General features: G+C 41.4%; 7 protein-coding genes across 7 annotated transcripts; 4 read left to right on the forward strand and 3 right to left on the reverse strand.

Annotated features, from left to right (window-relative positions):
- Positions 1 to 18: 18 nt before the first annotated feature.
- Positions 19 to 770, forward strand: LOC115629560 (39S ribosomal protein L41, mitochondrial). The gene has a single exon (XM_030526055.1). The coding sequence runs from the start codon at positions 71 to 73 to the stop codon at positions 569 to 571; it is 501 nt and encodes a 166-aa protein (XP_030381915.1). The 5' UTR covers positions 19 to 70; the 3' UTR covers positions 572 to 770.
- On the reverse strand, positions 564 to 1329 carry LOC115629552 (serine/threonine-protein kinase fray2). Its single transcript, XM_030526043.1, has 2 exons — positions 742 to 1329; positions 564 to 683 (listed from the first exon to the last, which is right to left on the reverse strand). The coding sequence occupies exons 1-2, from the start codon at positions 1327 to 1329 to the stop codon at positions 603 to 605; spliced, it is 669 nt and encodes a 222-aa protein (XP_030381903.1). The 3' UTR covers positions 564 to 602.
- Positions 1330 to 1814: 485 nt separating this feature from the next.
- LOC115626721 (lipase 3) lies at positions 1815 to 3158 on the forward strand. Its single transcript, XM_030522169.1, has 2 exons — positions 1815 to 1938; positions 1997 to 3158. Exons 1-2 carry the CDS (start codon positions 1846 to 1848, stop codon positions 3101 to 3103), a joined length of 1200 nt encoding a protein of 399 aa, XP_030378029.1. The 5' UTR covers positions 1815 to 1845; the 3' UTR covers positions 3104 to 3158.
- Positions 3159 to 4038: 880 nt separating this feature from the next.
- Positions 4039 to 9605, forward strand: LOC115623125. Its single transcript, XM_030517337.1, has 7 exons — positions 4039 to 4965; positions 5029 to 5333; positions 5393 to 5917; positions 5982 to 6072; positions 6885 to 7714; positions 7877 to 8244; positions 8307 to 9605. The coding sequence occupies exons 1-7, from the start codon at positions 4071 to 4073 to the stop codon at positions 9181 to 9183; spliced, it is 3891 nt and encodes a 1296-aa protein (XP_030373197.1). The 5' UTR covers positions 4039 to 4070; the 3' UTR covers positions 9184 to 9605.
- Positions 9606 to 9918: 313 nt separating this feature from the next.
- LOC115623135 (nischarin) lies at positions 9919 to 13138 on the reverse strand. Its single transcript, XM_030517348.1, has 4 exons — positions 12862 to 13138; positions 12564 to 12797; positions 10654 to 11524; positions 9919 to 10333 (listed from the first exon to the last, which is right to left on the reverse strand). Exons 1-4 carry the CDS (start codon positions 13063 to 13065, stop codon positions 10182 to 10184), a joined length of 1461 nt encoding a protein of 486 aa, XP_030373208.1. The 5' UTR covers positions 13066 to 13138; the 3' UTR covers positions 9919 to 10181.
- On the reverse strand, positions 11440 to 12477 carry LOC115623147 (ankyrin repeat and LEM domain-containing protein 1). Its single transcript, XM_030517359.1, has 2 exons — positions 11597 to 12477; positions 11440 to 11524 (listed from the first exon to the last, which is right to left on the reverse strand). Exons 1-2 carry the CDS (start codon positions 12427 to 12429, stop codon positions 11500 to 11502), a joined length of 858 nt encoding a protein of 285 aa, XP_030373219.1. The 5' UTR covers positions 12430 to 12477; the 3' UTR covers positions 11440 to 11499.
- Positions 13139 to 13355: 217 nt separating the features above from the next.
- Positions 13356 to 15500, forward strand: LOC115622472 (Golgi pH regulator). The gene is made up of 7 exons (XM_030516449.1): positions 13356 to 13490; positions 13560 to 13830; positions 13891 to 14116; positions 14180 to 14364; positions 14426 to 14607; positions 14662 to 14847; positions 14902 to 15500. The coding sequence occupies exons 1-7, from the start codon at positions 13449 to 13451 to the stop codon at positions 15175 to 15177; spliced, it is 1368 nt and encodes a 455-aa protein (XP_030372309.1). The 5' UTR covers positions 13356 to 13448; the 3' UTR covers positions 15178 to 15500.
- Positions 15501 to 16631: the final 1131 nt, after the last annotated feature.

The raw sequence follows: 16631 nt of genomic DNA on the forward strand, positions 1-16631 counted from the left end.
GCAGCCCCCAGCTACAGTTCGGGCCATTGACAGCGGTTTGTTATTTAACCAGTTTTTTTCTAACAAAACAATGCAAAATTCTTTGAAATTTGTGCATGTGGCACTAAGGTGCCAACAGCGTTCCATTTGCACGTCAGCACCCTTGTCAGGCAAGCGAAATTTCCGTAAATTCAACGTTTACAACAAACGTGGCACACGCGTGGTGAAGGAGGCACAGAAGACTTTGGCAAACCCACCAGTGGCTATACATAAACGCGGCGTGCGTGACACTGGCGTAGTCATTAACGGTCAGTTTGTGGAAATACCTGAGAAAATACCCGACATCATAGTACCTGACCTGAGCAACTGCAAGTTGAAGCCGTATGTGTCTTACAAGGCGCCGGAAGTAGTGCAGTCTGAGTTTACTAGCTTGGATCTGTTTAATGCTGTTTACTCGAAGAAGATAATAGAGGACTTCAAAGCTGATAAGCTGCAGGCGGACGGCGAGGCAATAGAGCCGTCACCAAACGAACAGCTCACACCATCAGAAGCGCTGATTCGTGCACGTAAAACTGGAAGCGATATATTCTAGACATAAGATTTTATTGTTAAATCGAAAGCAATTATTCCTTGATATACTTTTGGCGGTAATTGTAGAGTTTGCGCAACCACTTCTCCGCCTTCAGTTCTGGATCGCAGAGAAACTGCAGTGTCATAAGAGTGTTAAAGATAAAAATACAATAAATGTCAAGATATTCTTACATTTGGATGAAAAACGTCCTCCTCCTTGAGAGGTGCAGTTTCATTGGGCCGTGGAATCGTAACTGTTTCATTTTCCAGATCGATGATTACTTTATCCTGCTCAGGAGCTTCTCGATCCCGCATACTAAAGAAAGCTGTCGGCTGAAAGGAATCCTCATCAATGGTTTCGAGTGCCTTTTGCACTTTAATATCCAGTAAATCAATAGATTTTACGACGGAAGTGTTAGATAAAGTTGTTGAGGGTGTCCGAGTATTACTTTCAGGGCTGGGAGCTCGAGTGGTGCGTTGTGAAATTGAACGCGACTTTGACTTTCGTGTATCATAGTCCCGACTCCTGCTGCGCCGGCTGTGGCGACTATTGGAGTCGGAGCTGTCTGGTGTTGTGCTCCTTGAAGAGCTCGTGCTCCGACTGCGCCGGTAATATTTGGCTTTCTTTGATTTTTTCTTCTTGGACTTGGAACCGACATGCCGGCTGCGGGATGAATCTGGGGATTTGGAACGGTAGCGATCACGCTCCCGGTCGCGGTTTCTGTCCCGATCGCTTCTATCTCTATCCCTCTCCCTATCGCGTCTGTCACGTTCACGCATTATTATTCAGAAATAAATAAAAACAAAACTTAGCTGTGGACAAATCTACAGTGTGACCTCACTTCAAAAACATAAAAAAGGTGGCGCCGTTTTCATCCTCAATTGATGGGTAGCACTTTAAAATGACGTTACATTTCAACATTTGTTTTGTAATCTGCAAACAAAAATATATTTTCCCCAGGTGTGCTATAGTCGCTATATATGTACTTATCATCGCAATATTCGCATTCTTTATGCCAATAAAAATATAAGTTGAAATGTTATCTATTTCTGACCACATTTATCAAGAAAGCAGCTTTAAAGTGCTTCCGAGACCAACGCGTAATTGTATGTGCAAAATATAGATGCAATAAATTAATCATCTAAGGCCGTTTATCAAATCGTTGATGGGAGCTTAATGTGTTGGTGTCTGCTGACCAATCGAACACCCCCAGTGGCCTGTTTCCTATAAAAGGTCGACCAAATGCACTAAGCCTCAAAGTGTTCGCATTCGTTGCCATTGATTGTGTTCTTAAAATGCGGCTATATCAAATTTTTGGCGTTCTGCTGCTGGCCTATGTGGCTATGGCTCTACCATCCGATGCTGGACGCTCCAGCACTGTGACTACGGTAAATATGAAATAATAAGTGGCCGCAACCAGTATTGTTATTGTTTTGTTCAATTAAGGTTTCCATTGTCAAACAATTCGGCTATCCCATAGAGGAGCATGTCGTTCAGACTTCCGATGGCTATATTCTTACCATGCATCGCATACCATATTCCAAGCAAACGGGCAACGATGGCTCTAAGCGTCCTGTCATATTCCTCATGCACGGCTTGCTCTGCTCCTCTTCTGATTGGGTCCTGAGTGGCCCAGAAAATGGATTAGCCTTCCTGCTGTCTGACGCTGGATACGATGTTTGGATGGGTAATGCACGTGGCAACACATATTCGAGAAAACATGCCAGCAAATCGCCACTGCTGTCACCCTTCTGGGACTTTGAATGGCATGACATTGGTATTTACGATCTACCCGCTATGATTGACAATGTTCTCTACCAAACGGGAGAGGAAAGCTTGCAGTATGTCGGACATTCTCAGGGAACAACTTCGTTCTTCGTTTTGAACACGATGATTCCTCGCTTTAAGAACCGCATACGCTCTGCTCATTTGTTGGCCCCTGTTGTCTGGATGGATCACATGGAGAGTCCTTTGGCCAAGGTGGGAGGACCACTATTAGGTCAGCCGAATGCATTTATCGAACTCTTCGGCAATGCAGAATTTTTGCCAAACACTTACGCCATGCAGCTGATGGGTAGTCTTATGTGCAGAGATTCATCAGCTGTTCAGGCTTTATGCTCAAATGCGCTGTTCTTAATGGGAGGTTGGGACTCACCGTATCTGAATGCCACCATGATCCCTGATATTATGGCCACAACTCCGGCGGGCTGTTCGATCAATCAGATCTATCACTATCTACAGGAATACAACTCGGGCTTCTTCCGTCAGTTTGACTACGGCAGCACTCGCAACAAAAAGAAGTATAGCATTAAGACTCCACCAACCTACGATGTGGAGGCTGTCGATGTGCCCATCTATTTGTACTACAGCGACAATGATTACTTTGCCAGTTTGATCGATGTGGACCGCCTACGTTACACTTTAAATCCAAGCATTCTGAAGCGTGCATATCGCTTGCCGGAGGAAAAGTGGAATCATCTGGACTTCTTGTGGGGAATGGGTATCAAGGAAATACTTTATGATTTGGTGATGGAAGATATTGCCAATGCATAAATAAAAAGAAGGCACGTGTGATATTATTTGCACACTCTAATCAACCAGTCGTAAATTTAATGGATTTAATTTGAATAGCCGATAACGATACTATACTTGCTATGTGTCGGGGGTCTGACGTTTAGTTGCCTCCGTTGTATATAAATTAGTGACGCGTGGGGTAGCTTGGACAGCTTAAACATATGTATTTACTGTGGGTAAAACCTTCTTCAAAATTCACAAATTTTGTTCGGCCTTGATATGTATCTTCAATTTTTGCGCGCAAATAGAAGTTTCTGGGGAAAGTTTAAATTTGCTATAATGGAAACTTTGGAGGTATCTATAGAAACCGAGATGAAAACTTCAATATAAATGTGTAGTCTTTTCGTCGTATAAATTATTTAAGTACTTATGTACAACTTAGGCTTTATTATCTATCCTTCATTATTTGTTTTCAACTTTTATATGTACTACATATATAACCAATTTTTAATCCAAAAACAGACATACATAATCTGTATTGCAACAAAAGTTTTATCAATTGGTTTTAATCCTTTAAATTCCGCGAAAGAGTAATAAAAGTAAAAAAGGACAATTAACCAAGTCAATTATCATTTTCAAAATTCATTATGATTTATACATGTTTAATCTTAGTTACAAATGCGGAAAAATGGGAAAAAATATATTTATTATTAAAGCGGTTCCGCTTTTGAATTTATAATTATTTTATTAAAGTCTTTTAAAACATAAAACAGCAATTAAAATCCAAATCAACTCCAAAAGAGTTATCAACAGCACCAGTTTGCGGAAAAAATTAAATTGGTAGCACTGGACGCATCTATTAAATATCGATTGCAATTTGCAACCCTGGGCAACTATCAATAAATGTACAGGTACATCCACGAATGTAGTATAAAAGAAATAGAATTGCTTGAAAATTTATAAAAAAGTAAATTCTTTATAGTGAGCGCGTAAGTCCGACTGCAAGATGACGCGCGTAACACGCAGTGATATTTCTCTCGATTTGGAGTGTATCGTAGAGGAGCTCTCGCCGGCACAGCTTTCGTACTTTGAAAATATAAGTAAAGAACATAACGCCGTCAAAAACGCGCTCAAAAATGCTGTCAGCGCCAACGAAGGCAAAGAGCTTTTCAACGGGCAGGTATTTCAGGCGTTTTCGTTCAAAGGTAAAGTTCTGCAAGAGATCAAGGAAGCGGCGTTGCCTAAAAAACCACCCAAGCCGGCAGATCCGCCACCGGCTAGTACTACTGGCGGCACTGGTGGTGGTCGCGGACGGCGGCGTGCCTCGAACATAGCTTATTTAGAATCATCAGATGAGGGTGATGATGATGTGCCATTAGCCAAACGCTTGGCCTTGTCGGTAGGAAAAAAGATTGTGGGTGCGACGCCTGCCACACCAGGTAGGCCAAAACTGGACAAAAAGGGTGCAGCAACAGCAGGTGCCACTGCCATTGGTAGCAGTGGCAAAGCGTCGCCTCAGCTCAAGGCCGGAAAGGGCGCAGGAGTTGGTGCAAAGGGAGCGTCGAAAGAGCCCGAATCGCCTCCCAAAAATTTGCGGCCTTCTGAAGTCAATTCTGTTGGAGGACTTGTTGTGGGCTCCGATGACGGAAAGGATGGTAAAGATGGCAAAGACAGCGCCAAGGACTCGAAGATGCAGGGTAAAACGTATCCCTCGTTGGTCGTGTTGGCTAAGCCTTTTCTCAAGGTCAAGGATATGGCGGCCACGCGCAGCAAACTAGACTCGAAGGTAAAACTGGTGCTCATGTTGACGCCGAATAAATTCTGTGAGTGGCTGCTGCAAGAGGGCCTCTTGCGTGCCCAACAGCACTGCATCAATCATCGCAACAATGAGTTGAAATTGGGTGAGTGTGCCTACCGCGGCAGTGAATACGAGATTCCCATGTGATTTGTGTTTTTGGTTACAGGCGTTTACTCTGATGTATCCAAGTTTCCATATACCGGCGGCTATGTGTGGATCAGTGAATGCTGTCCTTATCGTTTTGTCTCCGTCTTTAATAATTCTATTTTCGAGGGTGCTCAGCATCCACCCACTTTTTTGCTAAAACTCATCTACCACTGGGCATGTCAGACAAGTATTCAAAACGTGGTGCAGTGGGTTAAGGTGGATAGTGTGTATATCAAGGGTATATACACTTGGTTGCGCGCAATTTGCACATTAGCCGTGCATCAGAAATGCAAAAAACTGGGTGGTCCCGGTAAATTTGTCGAAGTACGTATGATATAAACTTTCCTTGGATGGTTTTTAATATCGTGTGGTGCACTTTGCAGGTCGGCGTAATTTCGCTGGGTACCACTTCACAGGATGGTGCACAGCGTCAGGTTAAGGTGGAGGTATTGGGCGTCTATGACTATGCGGATAAGTCTATACGGCTGCGTGCTGTGGAGCCCATTACTGATGGGGACCGAAATTATAAGAAACGCTTCCAAGCAATACTCGAACCGCTATCCCGTTGGGTCCATAAGGACAGTACCATTTGCATTGATTTGACTGTGGACAAGATTACGCTATTTGGTATGGGATTTAAGAATATTGTTCAGGCAGCAGCTACGGATAATACGGCGAAGCATAACAATTCCGCGGTCATGGAGTATCTTCGTCGCATTGTGCCGCGCATGTTCCAGAACACATTGTCACTGCTCTCGCGGCAAATGATACAGCAGTTTCTTGACGAGCTTGTATGGCGCGAGGCTTTTGGCACTTACGCACTGCAGGCATTCAATAACATCATCATACACATTGCCGAGCAGACGCGTTTTATCACAAACGAGACCATAACCCAACGCCTATATCAGGTAAGTGTGTGCATGTTGTATTGATTGATTATGCGACGATTGAATATTTTTGTTCTTGCCACAGGTTGCTACCAATCCGTTTAAGGATTGGAGCGTGCTACCGCCCAACTACAAGGAGACGCCAGCGAGCACAACGCCAAAGCGCCTCAAGAAACGTTAGTACATAACTTGCTGCCAAAGCAGAAATAATGCTTGCTTACCTATTCAATATGTATGTTAATAGAAAAATTAAGTAGGCCAGGCCCATGAACATTTTTTATAATGTACGCCATTAAAGCGTCTGTATGTTTGTCACTCCAAAGCATTCATTTTATGTAAAACCACTCAGGTCTATTTGTTGTTAATGTTTTACAATATGTTAACATATCTAGTCTTAAATGAAACACATTTTCCAGTACCGCATGTTTTTTTTTTAATCTCATTTCGATATCGAAATAGTTTTCATTTTGCAAACATTAAGTAACTTTATAAGAAATAAAAAAAAAAAACAATGTAAACGAAAATACAAACATGTTAAATTTTTATTTTGCTTGTATTTTGATTTGGAGTGACAGAACATAAAAAAAGAACCTTTTCTATAAACAAAATATTTGCGCTCAGACAACTGAACCGAAAGAGAGCCAAAAAAAAAAAAACTTAAGAAAAATTACTGCTGAACTGTGGAGGTACCGCGTTATGATACCAGAACCAAATTCGTCCTACATTCATATAAAAAGAAAAGATCCGCATTTAAAAATGTGGGATTACTTTCAAGGATTTCATGAGATTTGAAAACAATATAACACTTGAGAGCTCATATAGAGTCTTGGCCCATTGAAAACTGTACTTGGCCGTTGTATCCATATAATTAAATTTATAATCAATTGAACTATCTAAGCTAACGGCTAAAGCTTCGCAAGGTATTTAGGCAGGCATTGTTTTATGTAATCGTCGGTGATGTTACCAATAATTCACCTTTAATTCACAGCTATTTCCGACGCTGATTACATGAGTTCTGGCAAGGAAACGACTTCAAAACCGGTCAAAAAAGAGAAGGAACGCGAAAAGGAGCAAATTGTTTTGCCTGCTGGTAGCAAGCGCCGCGGAGCCAACATACCACCACCAGCCCCTCCATCGAGTAAGAGCGTTGTAAAAGCCTCGACTACTAAAGGAAATACAAAGGGAACTGCGGCAAAGGCTACAGTGGCGGCAGCTTCAGCTGCTCGGGTACTTCTGAGTAAAAAGGCAAAGGAAGTCGAAAGCAAACCCCAAGTGGTTATTAAAAAGGAAGAGGATGAATTAAAGGGGCTGGAGGAGTTATACTACGGCGTCAGCGATGGCATGGATGAGTTCTTCGAGCTCTTCCCTTACTCCACGCCGCGTTCGACTCAAAGCGGTGTGGTGGCAAAAAATGTCGACTGTCCCATTTGTCTGACCGAGCATTTTGATTCGAATGAAAAGCTACAAACTCATCTTGTTTCCCATATTTCACCTGAAGGCAAGCAGCATCAGTTCCAGTGTTTGTTTTGCTTGGAAAAGCATGCCACGGAATCTGTTTTGGCGAAGCACAATCAAATAATGCACCCCACTGAAACGAAGACGGATGGTTCGCCCTCCTACTATTGTCTAATTTGTCAGCAGCGTCATAATTCTTTGCATTTACTGACGGGACATTTGCAAAAGATTCATAGCACATTGGAGCTGCCTTATTGGTGTCAGGCCTGTGGATACCGCTCTTCCTCGCATCGTGATTTAGTGCGACACTTTTACGACGATCATAAGCGGCAAAACTTTTTGCAGTGTCCCTATTGTTTGGATGTAAGTAGTATTAGTGAATTTAAATAATTAAAATTAAATGTATTTTAGATTTCTCATGAATAACCCTTCAGATATTATATAATTTTAGCTTTCACTTCAGTATATACTCTTGTATTGGTACCTTCAATACTTAACTTTTGAAATTTATATTCTCCATTCTAGATTTTTTACTTCTCGCATCATGGCAAGCTGAATTCTCTTCGGATTGAGCATTACTTTATGCATCTGTATGATCATGTGAATAAACATGATAATTCATTGCGATGCCAGAAATGCTCATTAAGCTTCCTGGAGAAGGGTGATCTGAAGCAGCACACAGTTCAGCATCACATAAGCATGACGAAGACAAATAAACCCGTGCGTATGTTGTTGAACAATTCGCTTTTGATACCACCGCCGAAGGTGAAGACTCATCATCGGGAGCAGCCGCCGTTTACGCAATATAGAAAGCCCGTTTTCTTTGCCTTCCTTGAGGGCAAAACGTGTGCCGAGTGCAATTCAGACTTTGCCAGCGAGGAGACTCACTTCACGTAAGCTCGTTTTTATATTTGAATGGGGAGGGCTTTAATAAACTTTGTTGCTACATTTACAGCGGGTGGTTAAAGTGTGTCAAATGCAACTATCAGACGTGCTGCGAACGCGCCCAATTCCGTCATGGGGTTGACTGCAATGGAAACTTCGTGGATGCCATGGAGGTGAACATGCCGCAGGAGATGCATTGCATTTGTGGTTTTGCCACCGGCAATGGTAACAAGATGGCACAGCATTTGGCCGGCTGTGGCCTGAGCACATGTTATAGTAGCGTGGAGGCTGCCAGCGAGAATGCTGTGAAGCGTAATATGTTGGACATGTTGGGTCTGGTGCGACGCGATGGTGAAGCACCCGGCGAGGGCGGGGAGGTTCCTGCTGATGAGCCACTTGACGAGAATAACGATATGTCACCTGTAACCGAGCAGCAACAGCCCATGCAGCAGCAACCGCAAGCAGAACAACAAGAAGAGGAACCCCAGCAAGATGATCTGCAGCAATATATGACGGCTGAACAGGAAGATCAACCAGAGCCGGTTCAACAAACTACACTTACACATCTGGCCACATCCAGTGTGGATTCCGAAGCTGTTGATGCGAACGATCAAATGTCCGCTGATGACATTGTCGTCCAGCAGGCACCGATACAATTTGGCGAGCTGGAAGCAGCGCCCGTGCTGCTTGATCCCCAGCAAGCACAATCGGCTGACTATGCGCAAGTATCCGTGGTACAACAGCACCAGTCCCAACAGTCCTATGGCTTGGGCTATAGCCAAAGTGCGCTATCTACCGACATTGATATGCCACTCATTGGTGAATTGACGGAGCCAAATGCACCACCCACACCGCAATTTCTGGGCGAAGTCCACACCCCCATGTTTGATGCCGTGGCAGCCGCTGAGCAGCAGCATTACCATCACTCCCAACACCATGGACAATGATATAAAACGACACAGCAGCCGCAACAGGCGCGGGGCCGTATGAAACCGCGCGATTATACTTTGCACTGGCAGAATTACTAGCTACATGCAATTTACAGGTAGGCAGTTTATCTTATACTTTTTATTGCGTTTATTCAAAGTATAAATTTTGCTGAATTTAAGTTTGTAAATTTTACAAATCGCAAACAATGGGGCAATATTCGGTTTAAAAAGTAGTACACCAGTGTTGGAGGAGATTAGTTTATAACGGCTTACATTGTTCGATTAGTGAAATAGGAAACTATTAATTTGTATTCATTGAAGTAAAATTCTCCCGATATCATTTGTCATTCTCCATGTCTCTCCATACCATTGCTACGTCTGTTAAAACTTAGCATAAGTCAGTTGTAAAAGTGAAGCCCCAGAATAAAGACCTAAACGTATTAATATTGGACCATTTGTGTGCGGAGTAAACCTCCTAAATAAATTGGAAACTGCAGAAGCCAGTGGTGTTGCCAAGGAAGTGGCTAACAAACCAGCTTCAAGCCGAATAATCCAATCGTTGAACGATTTTGTATATTGTTTACGAAAATAATAAAACTCGTAAAATGAATCATATAATACTTATAAAACCAGTAAAATGCGTGCGTTTTATTATCATAAAACAACAACGCATATTATAGCATCGTATGAATGTATAATTAAACTTACCGCATATGTAAACATTCTATTAACCAAGAATGCTTGTGTTCTATATCGACTTAAATATTATACAAATGACAGTTGTATATTTTAAATTACATTACAATTTTAAAGGAGACATCTGTATCGTAAATATGAATATTGCACAAAATATTGTACATGTAAAACACGAGAAAATAGGACAGAGAGTAAAACTATAAAAAACAAAAAATATTAAACTTCAATATCAATGTACACTGTGAGTTTGCCGTGGAATATTGTCTCCTTTTATGGAATACTTTGTTTGCGACGGGAGAGATTGCATTTGAATTAGAGTGTCATTTTTGCTGTTGTTGTTGGCGCTGCTTGGACTTCAACAGTGCGGATAGCACTAGAGCTGTGTCAAGCTCTACGGCTGTTCCGGGCTCATTATCTAGCGAGATTTCATTGGCGCGCTCGTGAAACCTTGCCAGCACCCGTGGACGATAATCTATAAAAAAAAAAATGGGTATAAAATTCGCTTTTTATGAAGCATTTGGTTCTAATATTTTAATTAAATATAACTCATAAAATAATGAAATTGTGAGAGAATCAATAGAAAATATAAATATAAAGCAAAGGTTATCATTGAAGAAGAATATTAATTTAATTTCTTACTCTCTAAAAGTTACTATTAGTTAAAGTTTTGTCTATGAAAAAAAAAATAATAATCATTATTTGCAATCCCTAAAGTTAGTTAGTTAACCTTTTAATTAAAATTTTTTAACACAAGCTTCGCATAAAGAGAACTTCAAATGAGCCATTACTTACCTACACTGCCTGCCAGAGGATTTCCGGTTAATCGCAAAGTTTCTAGGAGCGGCAGCCCAGCCAAGTGATCCACTTCATCGAGCAGCTCAATCAGGTTGCAGCTCAAATCCAAGTTTACTAATGAGAGCAGTTTACGCAACCCACTAAGTTCCTTCAGCTTGTTTTGGGCCAAATTAAGCGTTACCAGATTGCCCAATTCCAGATGCCAATCCACACATTCGCCTATTAAATTTACGGACAAGGACAACACTTGCAAATGAGGAAGCTCGGAGAGGTTTTGAATGGTGCGTATACGATTTTGTTCGAGCAGCAGACATCGGAGTTTTGGCGCCGTGCGCACACTACCATCAATTTGGGTCAGTAGATTTCCAGTCAGATCGAGTTCGGCTAGATTACTCCATGAGTCGGTGCTTAGAAGGGCGGCCTTGCTCGTTGCGGCCACTTCGGACACAATCCCAGGGGGCAGGACACTGGGCACATCGCAGGCCTTATGCAAATTATCACAGAGCAATACCTGATTGATGTGAGTTATTGTTGTGTTGTGGACCCGGATTTGTTCCAGACTTGGCTTTAGCTGCTCAATGTCTACAATGTTCTCTGTGCTGAGTGCCGAAAATTTCAAGGTCTTTAGCTGACGAAATGCATTCAAATTGAAGCTTAACCGATTGGGTATTATGTTACTTCGTCCAATAGGAACATCGACAGCATTGTAGTCCCCAAAACTGGCGTTCTCCTTGCTGGGAGTAACTACAAGCACCGCTAGTTGCGAGCAAAAATCGAGTACATGGGAGAAATCAAATTTGCCTCGTTCTTCAATGTTGCAGCTCTGTGGCGGGCAGGGCAAGCTCAGGCGTTCGCTAATGGCAAAGACCTGCAAAAGAAAACATAAAGAATGAAAAAACTTGGTTTTATTTTTGTAAATGTTCAAAATATGTCTTATTACATATGTGCATGTTGGTACTTTGAACGCGACTTAATAAAATGCTCGGGATGCAACTCCCGCTCGCGTTTCTTGTTCATAAACAATTTAAATAGTTTATATAGCAAAATTATGCCAAGCAGCTTCCGCTGCACAATGGTGAATTCGCGCCGCACAACACCAAAGTAAGCGCCCTGCCGACGATTAGTTAAATGATTCATGCCCAGTGCATCGATCATTGCTGCCTCCCGTGTGTGCGCATCGTCGGAGCCAATGTTACGAAACCCCCGGAGTAATAATACGCCTCTTTGTTGCCGCCAAATATCTAGGATGAGAGCAAGCTTGGGATCCCTGGCCAATCTCACTCGCCCGGCATAATCAAGCGTTAGATTTGGTCGCTCTTTCTGGAATAGTTGTAAGGCCTGCCTCAGGTGGACATATGGTCGCGCTGCCTTACCTTTCCCGATATAGAATATGGCTCGCAAGAACGTATACCATACATCGAGCATATGCATACGAACACAGCGCTGTCTTAATTCATTAGTGATGCGAGGATCCAGGAGTAAATAATTAAAATATGGATGAACTTGATCCTTTTGCCCTCGGCTGTACCAATTAATGTGCTTTGTGGCATATTTTTCTAAATTTTTGATATCATTAAAGTGTCGGTCCGATATAAGTGTACGATTTAATTCCACGGAAAAGTTACTGCGATGTGGATGTACAACGCCCAAAACATACTGAAAGCTGCGAATAAAATTCTTGCATTGATCGCGTACTAGTTTAGGAGAAAGAAAAGGTCTGTCGCCAAAATGAATGACGTTCTTAAATAATACAAAAACTGCTAATTTGGCCATGGTTAAAAAATATTAAAATTTAAAAGTTAAAATCATAAAATATAAAAACCTGTGTAAAAGTACTACATTAAAATATAACAAAATACTGACATAATGAGCTAGGCTCACAAGGTAAATCAACATAATAAACATACCTCCAGCGCTGAGAAATTATACTCCTTTCTGGCACTCAATAAAGCATCCCCGCATTCGTTAAACAGCTTTGCAAGGTCTTGTAGCAAATAAATTATGTCGTATTTATTAAACTCCAAAAACTCAGCCAGCACCTGCGGCAGTTGGGTGCGGAAGTGGATGAGTAATTCCTTCAAGTATTTCTCTAGTTGTTCGCGGCGGGTTTCCAGAAATGCAGGCTGCTTATTCCCAACCAGCTAAGCAAATCAGAAAAAGTGAAGATTAATAGTGTGTGTAGAAAGTGGGCGTTCCCTGCATTACCTTCTTGGGTGGTAACAACTTTCTGCTTGAAGGTTCTTCTAGTTTTTCGTTTAGCTGGGCAAAATCCTTATAGCGACGCTCCACCAGCCACTCGACCTGGGCTACCCGCACCTTTATGTCATAGTATGTTATACCCGTAGAGGATTCTATATATCTTGGAATTGTAACTTCGGTATCGTCATGCTGGCGGTAAAAGCAAGCCATTTTGCTGGCGGTTTTTGAGAGAGTTAAGCTTTTTTATTTCATTTGACGCAATATTTCTTGCAAATTCACACGTATAAACACCTTATGCTAATTTGTTAATTCGTTTAGTTGAGCCAGCATCAGCTGCTTGTGCGGCTTTTAGTGTGACCAACAATCATCGTACTAATCTATTCACCAGCTGCAGAAAGTATGGCAACGCTTTATCGGCATTTGTTTACAATCGTACTTGTTGGCATTTTCGGCGAAAATCAAGCCGTTTATTCTAACATTTTGAAGGGCTGAATAAAAATATATAGCCAAGCTTGACATGTGCTTGGTCCTGGCTAAACTATCGAATATCGCATAATCATCTGGAAGCGACGTACACACAAATCGTGCCTAATATGGCATTTATTGGTGACTGTGTGATTGTTTTTGTTTCGCAGGCAAGTGTTCTCGCTCTCATATTGGGCTTCAAATTTATGCTAATATGTACATATATTTTTCTCACCCAGATGTTCTTTTTTGCTGGAGGCTGGCTGTTTTTCAATAAACAACTGTTTAAGCACTATGAAATACGCCACATATCCGTGCAGCTCATTTTCTCGTCCACTTTTGCGCTTTCCGTGACCATGTTTGAGTTGATTATATTCGAAATAATAGGCGTGTTGGAGTCTAGTTCACGCTACTTTCATTGGCGTCTGGGTCTGACTCTGTTGCTGTTCATGGTCACGGCTGTGATACCGATTTATATTTGCTACTCTGTGATACACAGCATTTCATTTTGTAAGAGGAAGTCATTATCAATTCACAAAGATTTAATATAGATTGTTTTTTTCGGTACAGTTTCCGACCGGTGGGTGCGCATATTAACTACACTCTGTTGGTTTGTGTTCCTCTATGGCCTCTGGCGCATCGGCGAACCATTTCCGCTGCTCAGCGCCTCCCATGGCATTTTCACCATAGAACAGGGTGTGTCTCGTATTAGTGTGATTGGCGTTACCGCCATGGCGATACTCTCCGGATTTGGTGCAGTTAACTATCCGTACACTAGTATGACATATTTCATAAAGTAAGTCCATATTATCTCTTCAACATATTTTTATGAACGTGTATTTGTGTGCCATTAACGCAGGCCCGTTTTTCGGAATGACATCATATGCTTCGAACGGCGCCTCGCCTTAACTGTGGACATGCTGACGGCTAAAAAACGACGCATAGCCATGGCTACATATAATCACAATAAGCAGCATCCCACAAAGCCAAGAATATGGGAAATGCTGACTTCTGCTGTGCAGCGGGGTCACACGAATGGGGAAGGTGAGTTGATGTTGAGTCGATCAGTTGTACTTGTATGTACTCCTTATTTTACTCTCTGCAGACATAACACAGCTTAAGCAAGAGGTCTATGGCCTCGAGGAGCTGTTGCGTTCGGTATTTCTCGAACTCAGCTCTCTTAAGAACATGGAGGAGCGACAGCGTTGGTCTCAAACGCTGCAGGGAAAATATTTTAATGTAATTGGTCACTTCTTTAGTGTCTACTGTGTATATAAGATTTTTATGGTGCGTAAATTAGAGTTTTGTTATAATGCCATAATCACATGGACATATTTTCAGTGCTGCATCAATATTATTTTTGATCGCGTGGGTCGCAAAGATCCTGTTACTCGCGGTCTGGAGATAGCCGTGCATTGGTGTGGCTTTGACATAGACTTGGCTTTTTGGAATCAGCACGTTTCCTTTTTGCTTGTAGGCTGTATTGTTGTCACTTCCATACGCGGGTTGCTGCTCACTCTTACAAAGGTTTGGAAACTTGTACTCCCATTTGCACCTATATATTATTTAATTGTTTTTCAGTTCTTTTATCGCATTTCATCCAGTAAATCGTCCAATATAATTGTGTTAATTCTGGCACAAATTATGGGAATGTACTTCTGTTCTTCAGTACTGTTAATGCGTATGAATATGCCAGCCGAATATCGGGTTATCATTACCGAAGTGCTGGGAAATTTGCACTTTAATTTCTACCATCGATGGTTCGATGTTATATTCCTGGTCAGTGCACTGTCCACAATCATTGTTTTGTATTTGTCTCGGAAGCCAGTACGCGTCGATGAGTCCGACTTACAATGAATTGAATGGATAACATCCGTGAGTACATTTTAAGGCACAATTGATTTATTTGTTAAAGCCAAATCAGTTGAATATTTATCGCCACAGATGCAAGCGTTAAGTTATAAAATCATACATATGTATGTTAATTTCTTACACCTATGCCAGTGTGTATATGTATATTTTGTCTAAGTATGAATCCATGTACATTTATTTATACGCACAAAATCAAAGTTTATCAATTTAAGTAAATTAAAGCAACGGACTGTTTTAGCCATCCATAAGGCCTCCTGTGGGTGCCTGTGGTTTTAAGCCTATGCAAATTATTAAAATTGTGTACACAATTTTGGAGAACTAAAATTTTTTATTGGCGGTCTCCTCGGTGCGGCGAAGGTTGTGTAAACAAACAGGTCCGGTTGATGTTAATGGCAGTTGCTGCCATTTTGGGCAAATACACGCCACAGGATTCATTTTAAACATGTTTACACAAAACTAATAGCACGGCGCGTCGTTAAAGGATGGGCTTAGGTGGTGAAAATATACCCAGTATTTTGTTTGAACTTTGTTTTAAAAACCGTTAAAAAGCTTCCAAATGCTTTAGCAATGAAATAATTGGAAAGCTTTTTGTGCAAGTTTTTAGGATTTTAGGTTACTGAGTTCAAGAGTCATTTTGGTAGGCCCGGCTCATTACTGAGTCATTCGTTTGAATAACTGGAATGAAACTGAGTGACTTTGCGGGGCTGATTAACAGTATTTTAGTATTTGCTGCTGTGTTTCTATGGCAATGTTTTGGATAGAATGTTAGATATTGCATTCATGTGAGGAAAGGCAAGGAAAGAAGTTCGGGTCTTTGGTGGGTTAAGAAAATTCTTTAAAATGAGCCAGGCATCATAGTTACATGAGTGGTGGCACGCTTGGACAATCATATATACATCTTAAAAGCATGCTACATGAACTGTTCACAAAGGTAGACATTTTAAAGTAATTCTTGAAACAATAGTCCATTTACTTTAGGTAACTTGAAAGGTCAAGTACGGGTTGATTTCTTCGGGACGAACGAAAATATAGTTCCATACTAGGAACGTATTCGGTAGTCTAGTATTATATTCTTGACTTTATTTCTCGAATTCGTGACATGCTTTAATGTTTGCCATTCATATTAAATGCTGCTATTTAAAATTCGGCGCGACCGACTACAAGTGTCCTACATTTGGGAAACCTAAAAAAGCGAGCGCGCATAAAAATGCAATTTGAATTAAAGCAGCAAATGTTTTTTAAAATGCACAAGTGCCTGAGCTTAAAAAAGATGCGAATTCAAACATCATACGAAATGTACTACTCGCCTGTAGGATCAGGGGGGTGCCTACACATAACATACATACATATGTACAAGGGCGTAGGAAGGGGGGGCCCCAAAAAATTAAAATTTTGATTAAATAATGGACGATGCATTTAACAAATAACTTATGCATATG

Source organism: Scaptodrosophila lebanonensis, unplaced genomic scaffold (assembly GCF_003285725.1).
Source record: "Scaptodrosophila lebanonensis strain 11010-0011.00,11010-0021.00 unplaced genomic scaffold, SlebRS2 tig00000001-arrow-pilon, whole genome shotgun sequence".
NCBI lineage: Eukaryota > Metazoa > Arthropoda > Insecta > Diptera > Drosophilidae > Scaptodrosophila > Scaptodrosophila lebanonensis.